This window comes from Gambusia affinis, linkage group LG19 (assembly GCF_019740435.1).
Source record: "Gambusia affinis linkage group LG19, SWU_Gaff_1.0, whole genome shotgun sequence".
Classification (NCBI taxonomy): Eukaryota; Metazoa; Chordata; class Actinopteri; order Cyprinodontiformes; family Poeciliidae; genus Gambusia; species Gambusia affinis.
Window position 1 is genome coordinate 4,374,945 of NC_057886.1, and position 14,888 is coordinate 4,389,832.

The following is a 14,888-nucleotide window of genomic DNA, read 5'->3' on the forward strand; positions in this document are numbered from 1 at the left end:
ACTCCAGGTATGTTTTTGATGAGGAAATGGCATAACATGGCGGAGAGCTTAAAAAAACGTCGATTTTACCTGATACTACCTCTTTAAAGAAGTTACCTTTTTAAAAGATAATTTTTCCAAGTCATGACTTGAAATACGTCTAACAGTTAAATCTGTATTCTAGGCTAAAAAGCAACATTTCGACCAACAGTGCAGAACAGCAGCTATGCTAGGCGGTTAAGCTAATGCTGTTTATCTAAGCAAAAGTCCTAATTTTCTTACATTTTACGGAAATTAAAGCTCCTTTTTTATTTCTTTTTAATGAGTTTGACACCTTCTTTATGTTGATGCTGGTATACCAACCAGAATAGCGTGTGAACGGAATGCCGAAATTATGGGCCGTATCATGCTGTAGCTAGTATTTAACTTAAAATTACAGCTCAGAAAAGGTTCAAAAGGAAAAGGGGAACTAGAATTTAACATGGAGTGAAACATTTCATGCCTTTGGGATGTAAATTGGGTGATTTCGGTTAAGGAAAAAAAAAAAGCCAAGACTTTATGTCTCAAAAAGTATTAAGAAACATCGTGGAAGAATATTGGAAACATCTGGCAAGGTTGCATGAGCCACTAAAAGGATTCTGAGTCAGGAGGAGTGGGACACAGTTGTGGGGAAGAGTGCTACAGCCAAACATATTCATAGAAAGTTAAGTGGAAGAAAAAAAAGGTGCACCCACAACAGGGATAACTGCAGCCTTGACAGAATTATATTGCTTCAATGGCTAACGGTTGTGTTTAAAACTTCAACACAGTAAGGGTAAAAGTTTCTTTATTTGTAAAATTTTTAAAAAAAGGTATCACCTCGAAACCAATCATTGGGTAGACGCTCCTTCCACGATATAAAAAGCAGAATTCCGTTAGTAATTTTTTCTTTGAAATGCTCTCAAATTGGTATGGTGTTCTCATCAGAAACCTGAACCCAGGTTCAGAGTTCAGTGTTTAAACTACACATGAACTAACTCGACAGAATAACGGGCCCTTATACAGCAGGTTGAAAGTTACAAATTCATCTGTACATAGCTGCTCTACAGTGTCCCTTGGAACTAGTCAAAATGATAAAACCACAGCATCTACATGGGCAAGGATTAAATAAGAAACTACAACACCTGCAGTGGTACTACAGAAGGACATTGGACATGTCTGCCTAGTATTCACACTTGACACTGAGACACTGTATAAAAGTCGACATAAGGTGCACAAACTAATCCAAGCAAAAGTTAAGGGCGATGCTTTTGTTTCCCAGTCGTATATAAATCAAAGAATACACAGTGCCTACCTAGAATCAGTCTCTCTTTGAGAGTCCTTACAGTTCCAAGGTTTTGCACCCAACGGAAAACTTATTTCTGACTCGACTGCGAAGTCAGCAGTTTGAGGAAACAGACACCTCTTTAACATGAAAAGACACGGCTTCTTGTTTTGTTTCAGTCACATTGCGTGCTGCTCAATTACAGGCCAGATTAGGCAGTAGCGCGGCTCCACAAATTGCATGTTTACCTCATCACACACGCAGCTTTTAGATTTTATTTTTATAGCAAAAACCAGAGAGGGGCTGATTTTCCCCTCAGAGATTGTAATTTGCACAGAATTAGGTGGTCGACTGCTCGACGCCAGAATCCCAGGCTTGTTCTTCTGGTGTTTGCTAAATGTCTCAGTTTCTTGTGAAGGCAAAGGCAGGAGATGAGTCCAGCTGTATAAACAACTTTTGACATATTTCCTCGGAGTGTGTACGAATCCTAAACCCATCGGGTTTAGCTTGTCTTTTTTTGCTCTTCTCCCCCTGGCATTCTTGGTCATTGGTCTTTGGATGCCGGTTTCTGACCGTCATGGACCAGTCTGCCTCTCCTGCTTGTGACTGACAGCTGTCTGTGGATTTCAGCCACAGAGAGGCTCCAAGAAAAGTCTCTTATCCCAGTGGCACGCCAAAGTTTCAACACGTCTGTCTCTTGAATAAATATCAAGGAATAAATACCGTTGCGAGACAAACCGCAACCTTTTGCAATTGCTGTTAAAGTCTTGTCAAGTCTTCCACTAAAGTCCTTGTTTCAGATTTCCATTCATATCAAACATAACTCCAGTTTTCTATAAGTTAGCAACATCTAGAGTAGCAAGAAATGATGGCCATCCTTAAGAGTTTGTCCCCTCGCTCTCTCCTTTCTCCTTGGCTGAAGTGCCACAGTTCATGGAACATTCCGAGAAAGGCAGAAAATTCTCCTCCAGAAAAAAATCTCCTCATTTGTGATCATTGCCTGCATCTATTCAATAGCTACGCTAGGAGCAGCTGCTCTATAAAAAGTATCACTAATGGGTGGCAATTTACGCTTTTATGGAGGAATGCAGGCGAAGCGGGGGCAACAACAACTAGTCCTTGAATTTGTGAACGTCTCCGTAGAGCCAGAGTTGTGGGGGCATCACCGCCTCGTTCAGATGGTTGCACTCATCACTGCACTTGCAGGACTGGATGAACATGACGGATCTACTGAAAAGGTCCCCGTCGGGGCAGGCGAAGGTCACGCTGGCTGTGCGCGTGCGACGAGGGGAGCAGCAGCGGCCGTCCCTGCACACCCCGCAGTAGTTGGGCCTGTACAAGCGAGTACTTCTGCAGCCAGCGTAGGACAAGCGATGCGGCTCTGGGGCCTTGTGTGTACGCGAGCACTTCCTTCCTTTCTGTGGATTGTGAAAGAGGAGTAAGTTAGATACCTTTCAAAGCAAAAGATTTGCAAGACTGAGATTCTATGTCCATGAAAGGAGTTATTTGATATTGAGTGAAGCACAATTCTCCTGACACTGGTACGCATTAGAACTTTTCTTTTTGCAAAGAATAAAAAGTCAACCTTATGCCAGTGGGAATAAAGTAACTACTGAACACAAACAAGAAAAGCCAGGATGGATATAAACGTAACATTGTGGCAGTCCAATGCAACGCCAGCCTTCAAAAAATTGTAGTATCAATGCAGTTCTTGACACTAAGTCAGAAACTAGCCAACATAATTTAGTAATGACTTTAATATCAAAGCAAAAGTTATAGTATATGGACAGAACTTATTTAGAACTAATCTGATCATACCGACCTCTCAAAACTCTTTCACACTAAAAGAGTTAGACTTGTGGATGGTCATTTGGCTATCCAGAAGCCTAAGCCTGGTAGATTATCAGAAAGCTGCACTTCCTTCTGATCCAAAGCCACTTTAGGATGTATTCGCACCAGCCCTGTATAATCTGCTTTAAACAAACTCTAGTTCATTTGCTTAGAAAGTCTGGTTTGTTTGAGGAGGTGTGAATGTGCAATCGACCAAAGAAGCAAACTCGGGTCTGCCTAAAAACCGAGGTGTCAGTTTATTAAAAGTGAATTCTAGGATGGTTAGAATGCATATGTGGATGCCAAGCGGAGGGCATTGTGGGTTAATACAACCAAAACAAACAGTCGTGTCTACAGTTAGAGGGATAAGTGGCTAATGGTCTTTTACCAAAGACAAAAGAGAAATCCCACACCCGCTAAAATCTGACGCTACTCCATTTATGTTTACATTTTGCAAAGGAGGAAGTTGTACTCATGTCTTCTTCTGTGGTTTTTGTGTTGCTTCATTTAGTAGTTCCCAAGAATTAAACTAGGAATTTAGTTCTTGGTGCAGCATCACCACTGGCAAGGGAGTAAATAGGGATTTGGTTTGTTTGTTTGACACAGTGCAATGTGAAAGAGAATTGCAGCAGCTGAAAATGTAGCAAATGTTGCAAATTTGGTCCTCAAACAAATTGAGTTTACTGGACTGTCAGGGATGAAAACTCCCTTAATTGTGCCATTGGTCTATTTTTTGTTGAGAAATGTGATAATCTTGACAGATTGGATTATTTTACAAGTCAAAGCAAAGGAAGCTATCTTTTATTGTTAGCATTTACACCAGAAAAGGAGATAAAAGATTCATATTTGTTTGGAGTTACATCGCTCATTAGTCATCACTGCAGACATAAAAAACAAGGTTAAGACAGTTAACTGCAGACATGTCCGAAAACAAAATCAAGGTCAGAACAACAGATTATTGCCAAGAGAGATTAGCATGCCAGCAATGGTTAAGGGTTGACACTGGTGCACATTAAATCCCACGGCAGCTCGCAAAAGCCTGGAGGGTTCGGTGAAAACAGGTGCGCAGCAGCCCATCAGGCTCAGAAGTGGGTTGTTGCCAGAGACTGAAAGGTCCAGATAGTGCTGTGTACAAAGCTTGAGAGAGCAACACAGTGGGCGAAACCGCAAGCTCCACATTACAAGGACAGCTGTCAGTCAGTTCCAGAGCTCATGAGATATCAGAACATTCAACAGATGCAGCTGATATGCATGCGTGTTAGAACAGAGAAGTTCTAAAGTTTATATCTTTAGAAACCAGTCCATCTTTGGTAAAATAGACAACAAAATTATGTGAAATGACTGATGAAAATAAAGTCCAAGGAATCTTTTGTATGGTCTCTCTGTGTGGAGTAATTTTATTCAGGACACTCCTGTTTCCTTGCCCCACCTGAAATCATTTTGTCCGTGTAAAATATTCCTAGATTTGGCATGTGCATGTTGCATGTCCTGTATGTCACTGTGTTTCCCTGTGATAGAATATTAAAGTATCCTCCTCTCACTATGTCTCTTGAAAGAAGAAGATGTGGAAAAAGAGAAAATATCTAGACCATGGTTGTTATATCCCAGGTCTATATGAAATGCTCTTCTCTTGAATTATAAAGGTAATAAACAGTGCATGGGCAATAAAACGAACACCAATGACCCCATAAGAGCAGCTGTTTCTTTAATCTAGACATAACCTTTGATGACTTTTAAGAGGAGACTCCAAATACATTCCTCACCTTCACAGGGATAGACATAGAGCTGCAGGGCCGAATGTTGCACAAGCGTGTCTCCTTGACCAGTTTACACCGGGCATTGTCGTTGGTAACACGAGAGGAAACCCCCATCCCACAGGTCCGGGAACACTGTGACCAGGAGGTGGTCTGAACCACACATTGACCTCCCATCTTACTCCAGACTGGAAAAAATGGAAGAGAAGACAAGTGAATACAATTGAACAATGGGTAGTGCAACATTTTGACACAGAAAGAGCGGTGGGATCAGGAACAAATTATAGTGGGACGAAAGTGGCCATCAAGAGAAGTAGGGCAAAGCAGAAATTTGTGGTTGAAAGGTACAGTAGCCTTATTCATGGAACAGGCAACACTGACACATACAGAAGGTGATTACAGAGAGGGGAGAGCTGCGTGACAGAGGTATGTGCTGTGTGAGAGGGGGAGAGCACCTCTGGTGTGCAAGGGGCCAGTGGAAAACAGCCCTCACATAAACACTAACACACCAGCACAGATGCAGCGTTAAAGGCCCACATTGACGCAGTCGGTGCATCAGAGGCAAAAATGGCTAAAAACATAAACATGATGCAGGACTGAGTAGCGGAAGCAGACACCACTCTGAGGTGATGGTGTGATGCAATGTCTTACCCATCAGGTCCTTATTTCCATGTGGTTTGTCCCATTTGCGGCGCACTTCTAAAAGTTCATTGCCCAAGATGCCTTTCTCCTTTTTGGGTTTGTAAGGATACAGTTTCCGGTAAGGTTTTGCATAAGGCTTGGAGAACGGATAGATCGAGTAGGGGATGAAGGAGTACGGTAGGTGAGCAGGAGGTGGGGGTTGGCGGTGCATTGGGGGCACAACAGTGGTTCCCTTATGGCAGTCGATGCTGAGACAGCACTGACCTGGCACCTTCACTAGCTTGGGGGCTGGACAGGAAGGAGAAGCCAGGGGCACATGGCTGGGGCAAAGGGACATGCAGCCTACGGCTCCGTCAATGCAGGTACACTGGTGCTTGCACCCTGCATGGAAGTTTTCGCCGTTTTGATAAATTCGGCCATTGTATTCGCAGGAGCGACCATCTGCTTTTGCTGAAAAGAGACAAGAAGACAGATAAGCTTGTAAATTGACAGAACTACTGCCAGAAGACCCATTGCCCAAATCTAGGTGAACCACACATTGATTGTCCTATACGTAGAACCTTTGTTCAACAGCACAAAGGTTCTGAATTTACTGGAACCTCTTAACTATAGATTGCTGTTGCAACTGTAGATTGCCTTAGCAATCTACAGTTAAGAGGGTGTGGATAATGGATTGATACTTGTTATAATTTTTTATCTTTTAAGGACAGGCCTGTCCGATATGTCATACCTGAGTTGCGATGCTCAGTTAGAAAACTCGCTCTGATTTGCTGATGAAGGGAATCCGTAACAGGCAAACCAAGCAAAAAAACCAAGCAAATTTTCATCTCTGAGGAGCATTTGTACTGCTGCCTACTTTGACACAGGAGCGTTATGTCCTGTTCAAGAAATCATTGCACTTTCCAGCCTGCGATTAGACAGAGCCTTTGCCTCTTTTAAAGAGGTATTTTCTGCAACATCAAGAGCCAAAGCAGGGAGGGTGTTTTGCCACAGCTGTTTCTCGACATTGGTTTGAATAAACTTCTGACCAGGATGAAATACCTTGTATGCAGTCCTGCCCTTTCTCTGCTATGTCATAATACAACACTTTTATTCAGTACTTTAAGATAACCACTAGTTTCCCTAAAAGAGTAAGAAACTGCAGGTTATGATTTTATCAGTTTCTTTTCATAGCACAATACAGGTTTTGTTGAACCTGTATGAACCCCCCACATTTAGACCCATTCATCATCCAATCAGCTCAGTCCATCAGCATCCCTTTTGCTGTTTAAAACTGCAAGTTTCTGACTGCTGTATTTCTTGGCCTTCCTTTTTCAGACTTTTATTTGTGAAAGAAAAAAGAAAAAATCTTGAAAACCACATGTCCTTTTTCTTACACTTTACAATTATGCACTACTTTCACATAAAATCCCAATAAAATACACTGAGGCTTGCGGTTGTACGATGAGAAAATGTAAAATAGTTGAAAGGAGTCTGAATGAAGGCACACGAGAAGCAGATTGAAAGACACCGTTTCCAGATTTATGAAGCGAGCCCTATTCTTAGACCAGAAAGTTGTTTAGGCTTGTTTATAATGTCCTGGCAGGTAACCCCCCTCAGTGGGACTCCACATAAACACCCCAGATAGAATAACCCCCTCAGACCCCCAGTAAACACACATATATAAATATCTGTGTGTGCGTGCTTGTTTGTGTGTTTCATGGGGGTGTTTGTGTACACACTGAAGTACTTATATAAATCCCAGAGTTGGCAAGGTTTCAGTCGCAGCTCATGAAGGGCCTCTGTTTTTTTTAAACGTGGTACAGTCTTCAAACCTTGAGACCCTATCAAAGAAAGACCCCAGCCCGCCTGGATCGAGAGTCAGATTTTCCTCCCTGAAGTTACACATTGCCTCAGTCAACCCCTACTTATGTCAAAATCTAGGCCCAAAGAAGCCTCACGGACGCCTTCCTACCGCCTCGGTGGTATACGTACGTACCCCTGCAGATACCGTGGGTGCGACCCACATCGTTGCCGTAGTTGCACTCCAGTCCTTTATGGTGGTCGCACGGCTGTCCCTCGTGGCAGTCTTGGTTGAGTTGCGCTGCGCACACCTTGCAGCAGCCGCAACTGTCGGGGACCGAACTGATCCCAGGGGGGCAGGACGGGGGCGCCGCGGGGCACTCGCACACTACCGGACAGTCAGCAGTCACCTGCAAGAGGGAGAAAATCATTTCATTTTACGCGTAGTGATGGACCAACGAGACCACAGGAGAAAAAGGCTTGACTCATGTTACTCAGATCACAGAAATTCCTGAGTGTGTGTGGCTTAAACATAGGCATGAATAGTCAGCACTGTCGCGAGCCCCACAGGGGTATCTGTAACCCTCTGTCGCCTTCCGCTTGGCATTCAGTCAGCCTGTGGGGGATGAAAGGGATGTTCTCCGACTCCCACCCCTCCACCTCACCGCTCCTTCATTTTTTTTGTTTCCAAACCTCACTGTGTACATACACGGAAAAACAAACACAGGCACAAGCCACACAAAATAACTTCCAGGTAGTGTTGCAGCTCCAGGGGAGGCTGTCAGTCAAGATCAGCCAGAGGGACACTTTCACACAGGACAGACAACTTTTAGTGTGAATTGTACACTGATTTTAGTGTAAAATTGACGTGAAAAATGTTCCGAGGTAAAAAACGCAAATAGTCTTGTTGTACAGCAACAGGACTTTAACTTCAGGTTTATTTTTTTTATCTCTGCTGGTGGTACTGTTGTAGTAGTATTTGTATATATATATATATATATATAATAGTATTTCTCTCGTATAATTGCAGACATACAGTAGAATTGAAGTCAGTGTGCTAATCGTTTTATTTATTTTTTTCAAATTGTATGAACCTTCACACAGATCTAGAGCTGACTTCACATAAAAACAAACTAAACCTGCTTAGGGTCTTCGAACCAGCAGGGGGCCCCCAAGAGTTCTGGAATGTTTGTCACGAGGTTTTCTTCTCATACTTTTCTCGCATCTTCTTTTTTTAAACTCTTTTCAAATATTACATTATATTAAATGTATTTATTTATTTGAAATGTTTATTGAAATGTTAACATGCAAACTGCAAAACTAAATACTCATCTCTGCAGTTAATACACACCGTCATATTTTTTAAATACCCAAAACGTTCATCTACTGTTGATTTAATAAGTAATTGTAGGTGACTCATCTGATTGCCGTACATTAAACTAACTAATGTTAACTCACAAATGATGAGATGATTTTAATGTTGCTTTGGTGACAAGTGAATGGTGGGCTAATTATAAATTGGCCCCCAAAAATCAAAGCCGTAGCTTACTTGGGAACAGGCTGGCAGTAATTTGCCACCATGTATAGTGTTTTTTAGCTAATCTGAACAGTTGCAGTTTCACTGTCGCATCACAGAGGCGAGGGTTGAGGTGGGGGCGATAACGAGCTGAATTATACACTGGAAAACAAGAACGAAAAGGAAAAAGGGAAAATGAGATTCCACAACTAGCATAACAAGACAGATTTTTCTTTAGCGATCTCTGGAAACTGTATCAATTAAAAATAAGCGTCCGTTATCATTTTTTGTCCTTCTCTTTACGATCTGACGCACCATTTTAGTTACCTGTGGTTTGGTTCTGCTGCCGTTTATATGGGAGTTCAATAGTTGCTTTCCAGAGCCACTACGTTCACAAAAATCTTAGTAGGCAGGAACGGATGACAAAATTGATAGCCCACACCTTCGAGGTGGTGCGGGGGACAGTGAGGCATGAATTAGGCCCGAGGCCCTAACAAAGTTTGGGCTGGCCCTGCACAGACACCATGACACATAAAGCTTTGTTGCAAGTAGCAACACCGCGGAATACTTTAATGTTTTATTAGATCATTCAAAACGAGATGGTTAAAATAAAGAAAACACATCTGGAAAAGGTGGGCACACTACAAAAACACGGAATCTTACTTAGTAGTTTTTGGTCAAATTTCTAGTACAAACATGGGGAAATGTCTTGTTACAAGTTATAATCTTAATTTCCGAGTGGAGTTAGTAGTTTTTCATCAGAGTTAATGAATTATCAACACCAAACAAGCTCCTGTTTCTTGCTGGAAAGCTTGTAAATAAGTTTTGTCTTATTGCAAGTGTTACTAAGATATTTGCAACAGAAACTAGACCAGAAATACTTAGCAAGATTTTGTGGTTTTATTGGGCTAATCTGATGGGCGATGCAAGCCTGACTTTTTCCTGTCTGTGATAAGGTTAAATTTGGAGCTGAAAACCCCCCTCAGACTTATATTGTGACTAGCTAAGAAAAGTCGTTCATGGACCTCCAGAATTTTTGCAGCGCTACAGTGATGCAAAAGTAAATAAATCATATATTTTGCTAATTTCTTTTTGTTGCCGTAACGGGCAGACTGTGACTAGCCACCTGGCAGGAGGCAGGAGACAGCAGCTTTTCCTACTGCAGACATCCTCAGCACCGAGGGTCTCCACCACGCATCGCAGCAATAGAAATAAAGACAAAAAACAATCTACAGCTACTCACCATCGCGACTAACCCCACTCCCAACGCGGCAAACAGCAACTGTATCCCCATGCTGTCAGTCAGGTGATGCTCATAGACGACAAGTTGATCTTAAAAACACTTTACGTCACAAAGACTTAATCCCACATCCAGCTTCTGCCCGCATCGATAATATCCAAATTCCAGATTCATCCTCAAGTATCCTCCATCACTTGTGAGTTTTGATGTCTTTTTACGTCCTGACTCTTGTTTTTATATCGTCCCCGTGCGTCCCCGGGTAACCACGCCCACTCAGTGCCCTTAACCAATCAGCACGCGGCGGTTCTCCTTAAAAGGTAAGAGGAGCGGAGCCCGCGAAGGCTTCGGCTCCGAAAGCTGGGTGTTTTTTCGGGGGGTGTGGGCGTGGCCAGCCATGAATGCAGTCATTCATAAAAACTCGGAATTACTACATTCCAAAGCAGGCCTCGGCTTTTGGGGCGTCCGTTTATTTATGTGCGAGCGAGAATAATATTTTTGATGCTTTAAAGTCTTTTTTTTTTTTTTCTTTTTCCAAAAGACTTACTTCTGTCCGGCTGCCGCTGCTTTGTGAAAAGTAAAATAAATATGCTCAGCTGCTGGTCCATGCCACATTAATGCTGGAGGCGGGGAACGAGGGGGGGTGGGGGGGACATGAAAAACAGCGAGGAATTTCCTCTCAGTCCATTTTATAAAAATGGTTCTAGACTCGAATGAGACGTGGAAAACAAAAACACGAAAGGCAGACAGAGTGTTCCCAGGAGGGAGAACATTTCCATGATTTTATCATAGAGATGTTGAGAATGATTATAATAATAATATCCAGATCCCGTTTTTGGCTGTGACAGCTTCACACAAAAAAAAAAAAAAAAAAAAAGTCTATCCATAAGATGAATTTTCACCAAAAAACACATTGCACCTGACCTATGCTTAAAGCACTCATAGGCACCCTCTGAAACTGTGTGTGGGAGCATTTAAAGGGACGGCTCTAAATTTTTAAAGTTTAATTGAAATGTCATAAACTGCTATTATCTAATCTATGATGGATTATCTCTTTGTATAATTTAGTATAAATCTTGAATAAACTGTCCAAACTATCCTAAAACAACTCCGGTTTCAAAAACATTTTATTATCTTTTTTTATTTCAGTTAAAAGCAACTGGATGATAGACAAGAAAAGCATTACAAGCTTTGTAATCATGACTGACTTTTCGTGAATCAGAAGGAAAATTATGCTTTTTTTTTGTTTTACTTTTTCTTTTTCCACAAATAAAATCTGAAAAGTGTGGGATACATTTGCATTCAACTCACCCAAGTCAATACTTTGAAGAAGAGTCACCACTACAGCTGTAAGCCTTTTGAGATGTGCCTCTACGAGGTTTCCTCATCACAAACTTTTCGCCCCCCCCCCCCTGTCATTTTGCAAAATGGCTCACCAGCCTGGTAACGAAATCCCCCTTCAGAGATTCTGAACCTCCCCTTTAAAGTACATCCTCAGCCATTAGGGTGATCCCTTCATCCCTGCCATAAGTACAAAGATTGCATGATCTGACATCTTTCAGTAAAGAGGAATTTGAGGTGTGCTAAACTGATGTTTATCCAAATTGGTAAACCAAACTGAGGGATGTCTGCTGTCGTTTGTGCCGCCGCCAGGGAGTTTATTACCCTCAATGAGCCTTTAAAAACGATCCTGCAAGCCAACGAATCAGTCATGTGGGACCACATGTTCATGTTGCACAGATGCCAGAAGTAGTTTGACCAATCTGCAATCTGATGGATTATTACACGAGGTACAACAACAAACTACAGAATAATTCAGTGTCTTGTAGTGAGTTTTGTACAGGAGATATCACAACTTTTAGATACAGTAAATTCCAGGCTCTTATATGTTAGGATATAATAGAATGGGTTCTAAAGTGATTGAAATATGACCTCATGTTTACAAAAACAGATGACAGAGTCCATCATTTCATGATTTACTAAACAATACAGGTAATTATTACAAGATACTCACATCTTGTGCCTCCAAGACAATCCCGGATTACCCCCCAAATCTACCATTGCCCACTATAATGACTGCAAAGATTGTGCTGATAAACTATGTTTGGATTTTTCCAAACATGGTGCTAGGAATTATAGCCAAACATGTCTACGTTGTTTTATTTGTGCAAGAAAATTTGTTCCAGAAGCCTTGTCGGTCGTGTAGAGGTGACTTTGCAAACCTATGTTTTGTAGAGGTTTTGTTCCTACACATGTTTGGTTTGTTATTATTTATCATGATAACAGAGGCATGTAGAGTCTGAGAAGACAAATGGCTTCATGACATGGTGTGATTTTATGCCGAATTTACTGGGAGTTTATGAAAAGGTCTTGCATGTTTTCCATTCATGGTTGTTTCTTTTCATTTTATAATAACAAACTTCAACTCAACTGATGGGCATCAAAAATTGTTTGTCTAAGGTCACTGCTTTTTTAAATTCTATTCTTACATCTAAACAAGATTTGTAATCAGCGTGTCTTCCTTAGTGTAGACAGAGCACATGCATGTTGTAGCATGAGATTAAGAACCAATATTACGGGGCGTTCTGTGGTGGCATAGGGGATAGCGCGACCCACATTTGGAGGCCTTGAGTCCGCGTCGAGGCCTTGAGTCCTCGAGGCCTTGAGTCCTCGACGCGGCCGTTGCAGGTTCTATTCCTGGACCTGGCGACATTTGCCGCGTGTCTTCCCCCTTCTTCTTCCCCCTTTCCTGTCAGCCTACTGTGATATAAGGGACACTAGAGCCCACAAAAAGACCCCCTGGAGGGGAGAAAAAAAACAATATTACAACACTTATGTACATTTCTAGACACGGCACAAATATGCGGTGTATATATTTCAAGCCTAATTTGCTATTTTTTTACATTGAGAAAAGCCTCAATTTGCTAGTTACCAAATAGGATTTTGCTACGCCGTCAGAAACAAAAGAAGGAGATGATGGAGCACAAATTATTAAACCCACTTATCTTCATACACCACTGAAATGCCAAGAAGATTTGATACTACTACTACTACTACTACTACTACTGCTACTGCTAATAATAATAATAACAATAATAATGTCTGGGATGTTAAAGTTGATCTCTTTGACATAGCTAGTGTGACTAACAGGAGGACAGCCTGACCTATAATCTGATTAATACAGTTTATAAATAATTGATCACTTGGGGAATCTCAGAAAGAGTATAATAAAGTAAATTTTGCTTTAATCCTCTGACGGACAAGAATTCAACAAATATGGAAACAGAAGAAAGGGAGACGGAGACGGCATGGCAACAGTAACAGTGACTGATGGGGACTGAATGTTTTACACCCTTCTTCCCGATGTATTTGCATGTCACAAACAAGACCCATCGTACGTGACATACAGTTGAGACCCGATGTGTACATATCCCTAATAAAAACACACATACACTTGTTTTTCTCATTGCCTGAAGTTAGATTAGACCAAGTTTTTCTTGTTGTAGATTTGTTAGAAATATTTCTATTTGCTAAATGCAAGAAAACTTAGGGAGAATTAGAGATGTTTCTTTTCTTTTTATAACTTCTTTATTTCAAACGTTTACATTCACTTGGTGAGAACCGGGAATAACTGTATTTTTATATATATGACATCCCGACCCCATTAGGGACGAAGGGTGTTCAGAAAATGGATGGATGGATGGATTAATAATAATAATGGAAAGAAAAAATTTATAATAATATTCTAGTTGAGACTGGAAAATAGTCTAATCATTTGAAAATCTTCTTGAAAAGATTTTGAACTGAAAAAATTTCTTTTTGATTCTTAAAAATCTAAAAAAAAAAAAAAAAGAGAGAGAGAGAGAGAGAGAGAGATCTAAAATGATTTTGAAATATTTTCTTTTTTAAGCTGAACCTGAAAAAAAAGATTTGAAACACAAAAAAATGTTTGGAAGTTGAAAAGAAAAATCTGAAACTGAGAACAGCTCTTTAATCTGAACATTTTTGTCAGTCTTATGTCTTTTTTCCCCCCATTTGAAATCTTAATTCAGTTTAATTTTTTTTTTCCAGTTAATTTAGTTTTTCAATTTCAAACATTTTTTTCAGTTTCAAATCTTTTTTTTTTTTACAATTAACAATTTTTCTTTCCTTTTGAACAAACTTTATGGCCCCTGTTTATCTCCATAAGCCCACCCGGTTGTATAGGAGCGGCTTGAAAAGGCGCAGGCTGCAGCAGGTGGGGAAAACCAAACTTTTTAGAAACAAGCCACTGGAGATAAACTACGTGACAGAGCGAGGGTGTGACCGGTGGGGAAGACCAGAGCTGCAAAGGACATAAAAATACCATTCACATTGCTGAAAGTGCAGCGTCATGTTTCAAGTCAGCTCCTGTTGTAGTGGCAGTTTAACAAGAAGCCTTGTGAATCTGTGAGAAAGGAAAGAAAAAATCTGTTTATACTGAGAAGGGAGCGGAAGACAGGTGTGGACTGTTTGTTTAGGGGAGCCTCGGCCAAACCTGTTGCAACACTCCTCCGACTTTTTACGAGCTCCACATAAGCAGTACAGACTACCACACACACACACACACACACACAATCACGCCCACACACCCCCCACACTCAGAAGGTGTATTTACTGCAGCTTAAGCTGTTCTGCTCAGGTTAGAACTGATGTGGCTGATCCGATTAATGCGGGAAGATTTATGCCATTTGTGAAAATCCAAGTGCTTAAGACAGGCTTAGGTTTTGACATCCGTGATAAAGGTGCAGAGCAAGATAAATCCTTTTCCGTAACAAGGATTTACTTGTGTGTGCAAAGAGAGGTGTGCAAACACACATTTTTTTT

General features: G+C 41.2%; 1 protein-coding gene across 1 annotated transcript; it reads right to left on the minus strand.

Moving 5' to 3' along the window:
- Window positions 1–618: 618 nt before the first annotated feature.
- Window positions 619–13,330, minus strand: si:ch211-106h11.3 (CCN family member 1). The gene is made up of 6 exons (XM_044100458.1): window positions 13,307–13,330; window positions 10,050–10,112; window positions 7,487–7,700; window positions 5,518–5,958; window positions 4,876–5,054; window positions 619–2,700 (listed from the first exon to the last, which is right to left on the minus strand). The coding sequence occupies exons 2-6, from the start codon at window positions 10,098–10,100 to the stop codon at window positions 2,395–2,397; spliced, it is 1,191 nt and encodes a 396-aa protein (XP_043956393.1). The 5' UTR covers window positions 10,101–10,112; window positions 13,307–13,330; the 3' UTR covers window positions 619–2,394.
- Window positions 13,331–14,888: the final 1,558 nt, after the last annotated feature.

Bases quoted from the DNA above. Each gene is read 5' to 3' on its own strand.
- si:ch211-106h11.3 (XM_044100458.1), bottom strand. From the start codon at position 10,100: ATGGGGATACAGTTGCTGTTTGCCGCGTTGGGAGTGGGGTTAGTCGCG. The intron at 7,701-10,049 runs GTGAGTAGCTGT...TCCCTCTTGCAG, and splicing joins GAGTGGGGTTAGTCGCGATG to GTGACTGCTGACTGTCCGGT. The intron at 2,701-4,875 runs GTGAGGAATGTA...CACAATCCACAG, and splicing joins CTATGTCTATCCCTGTGAAG to AAAGGAAGGAAGTGCTCGCG.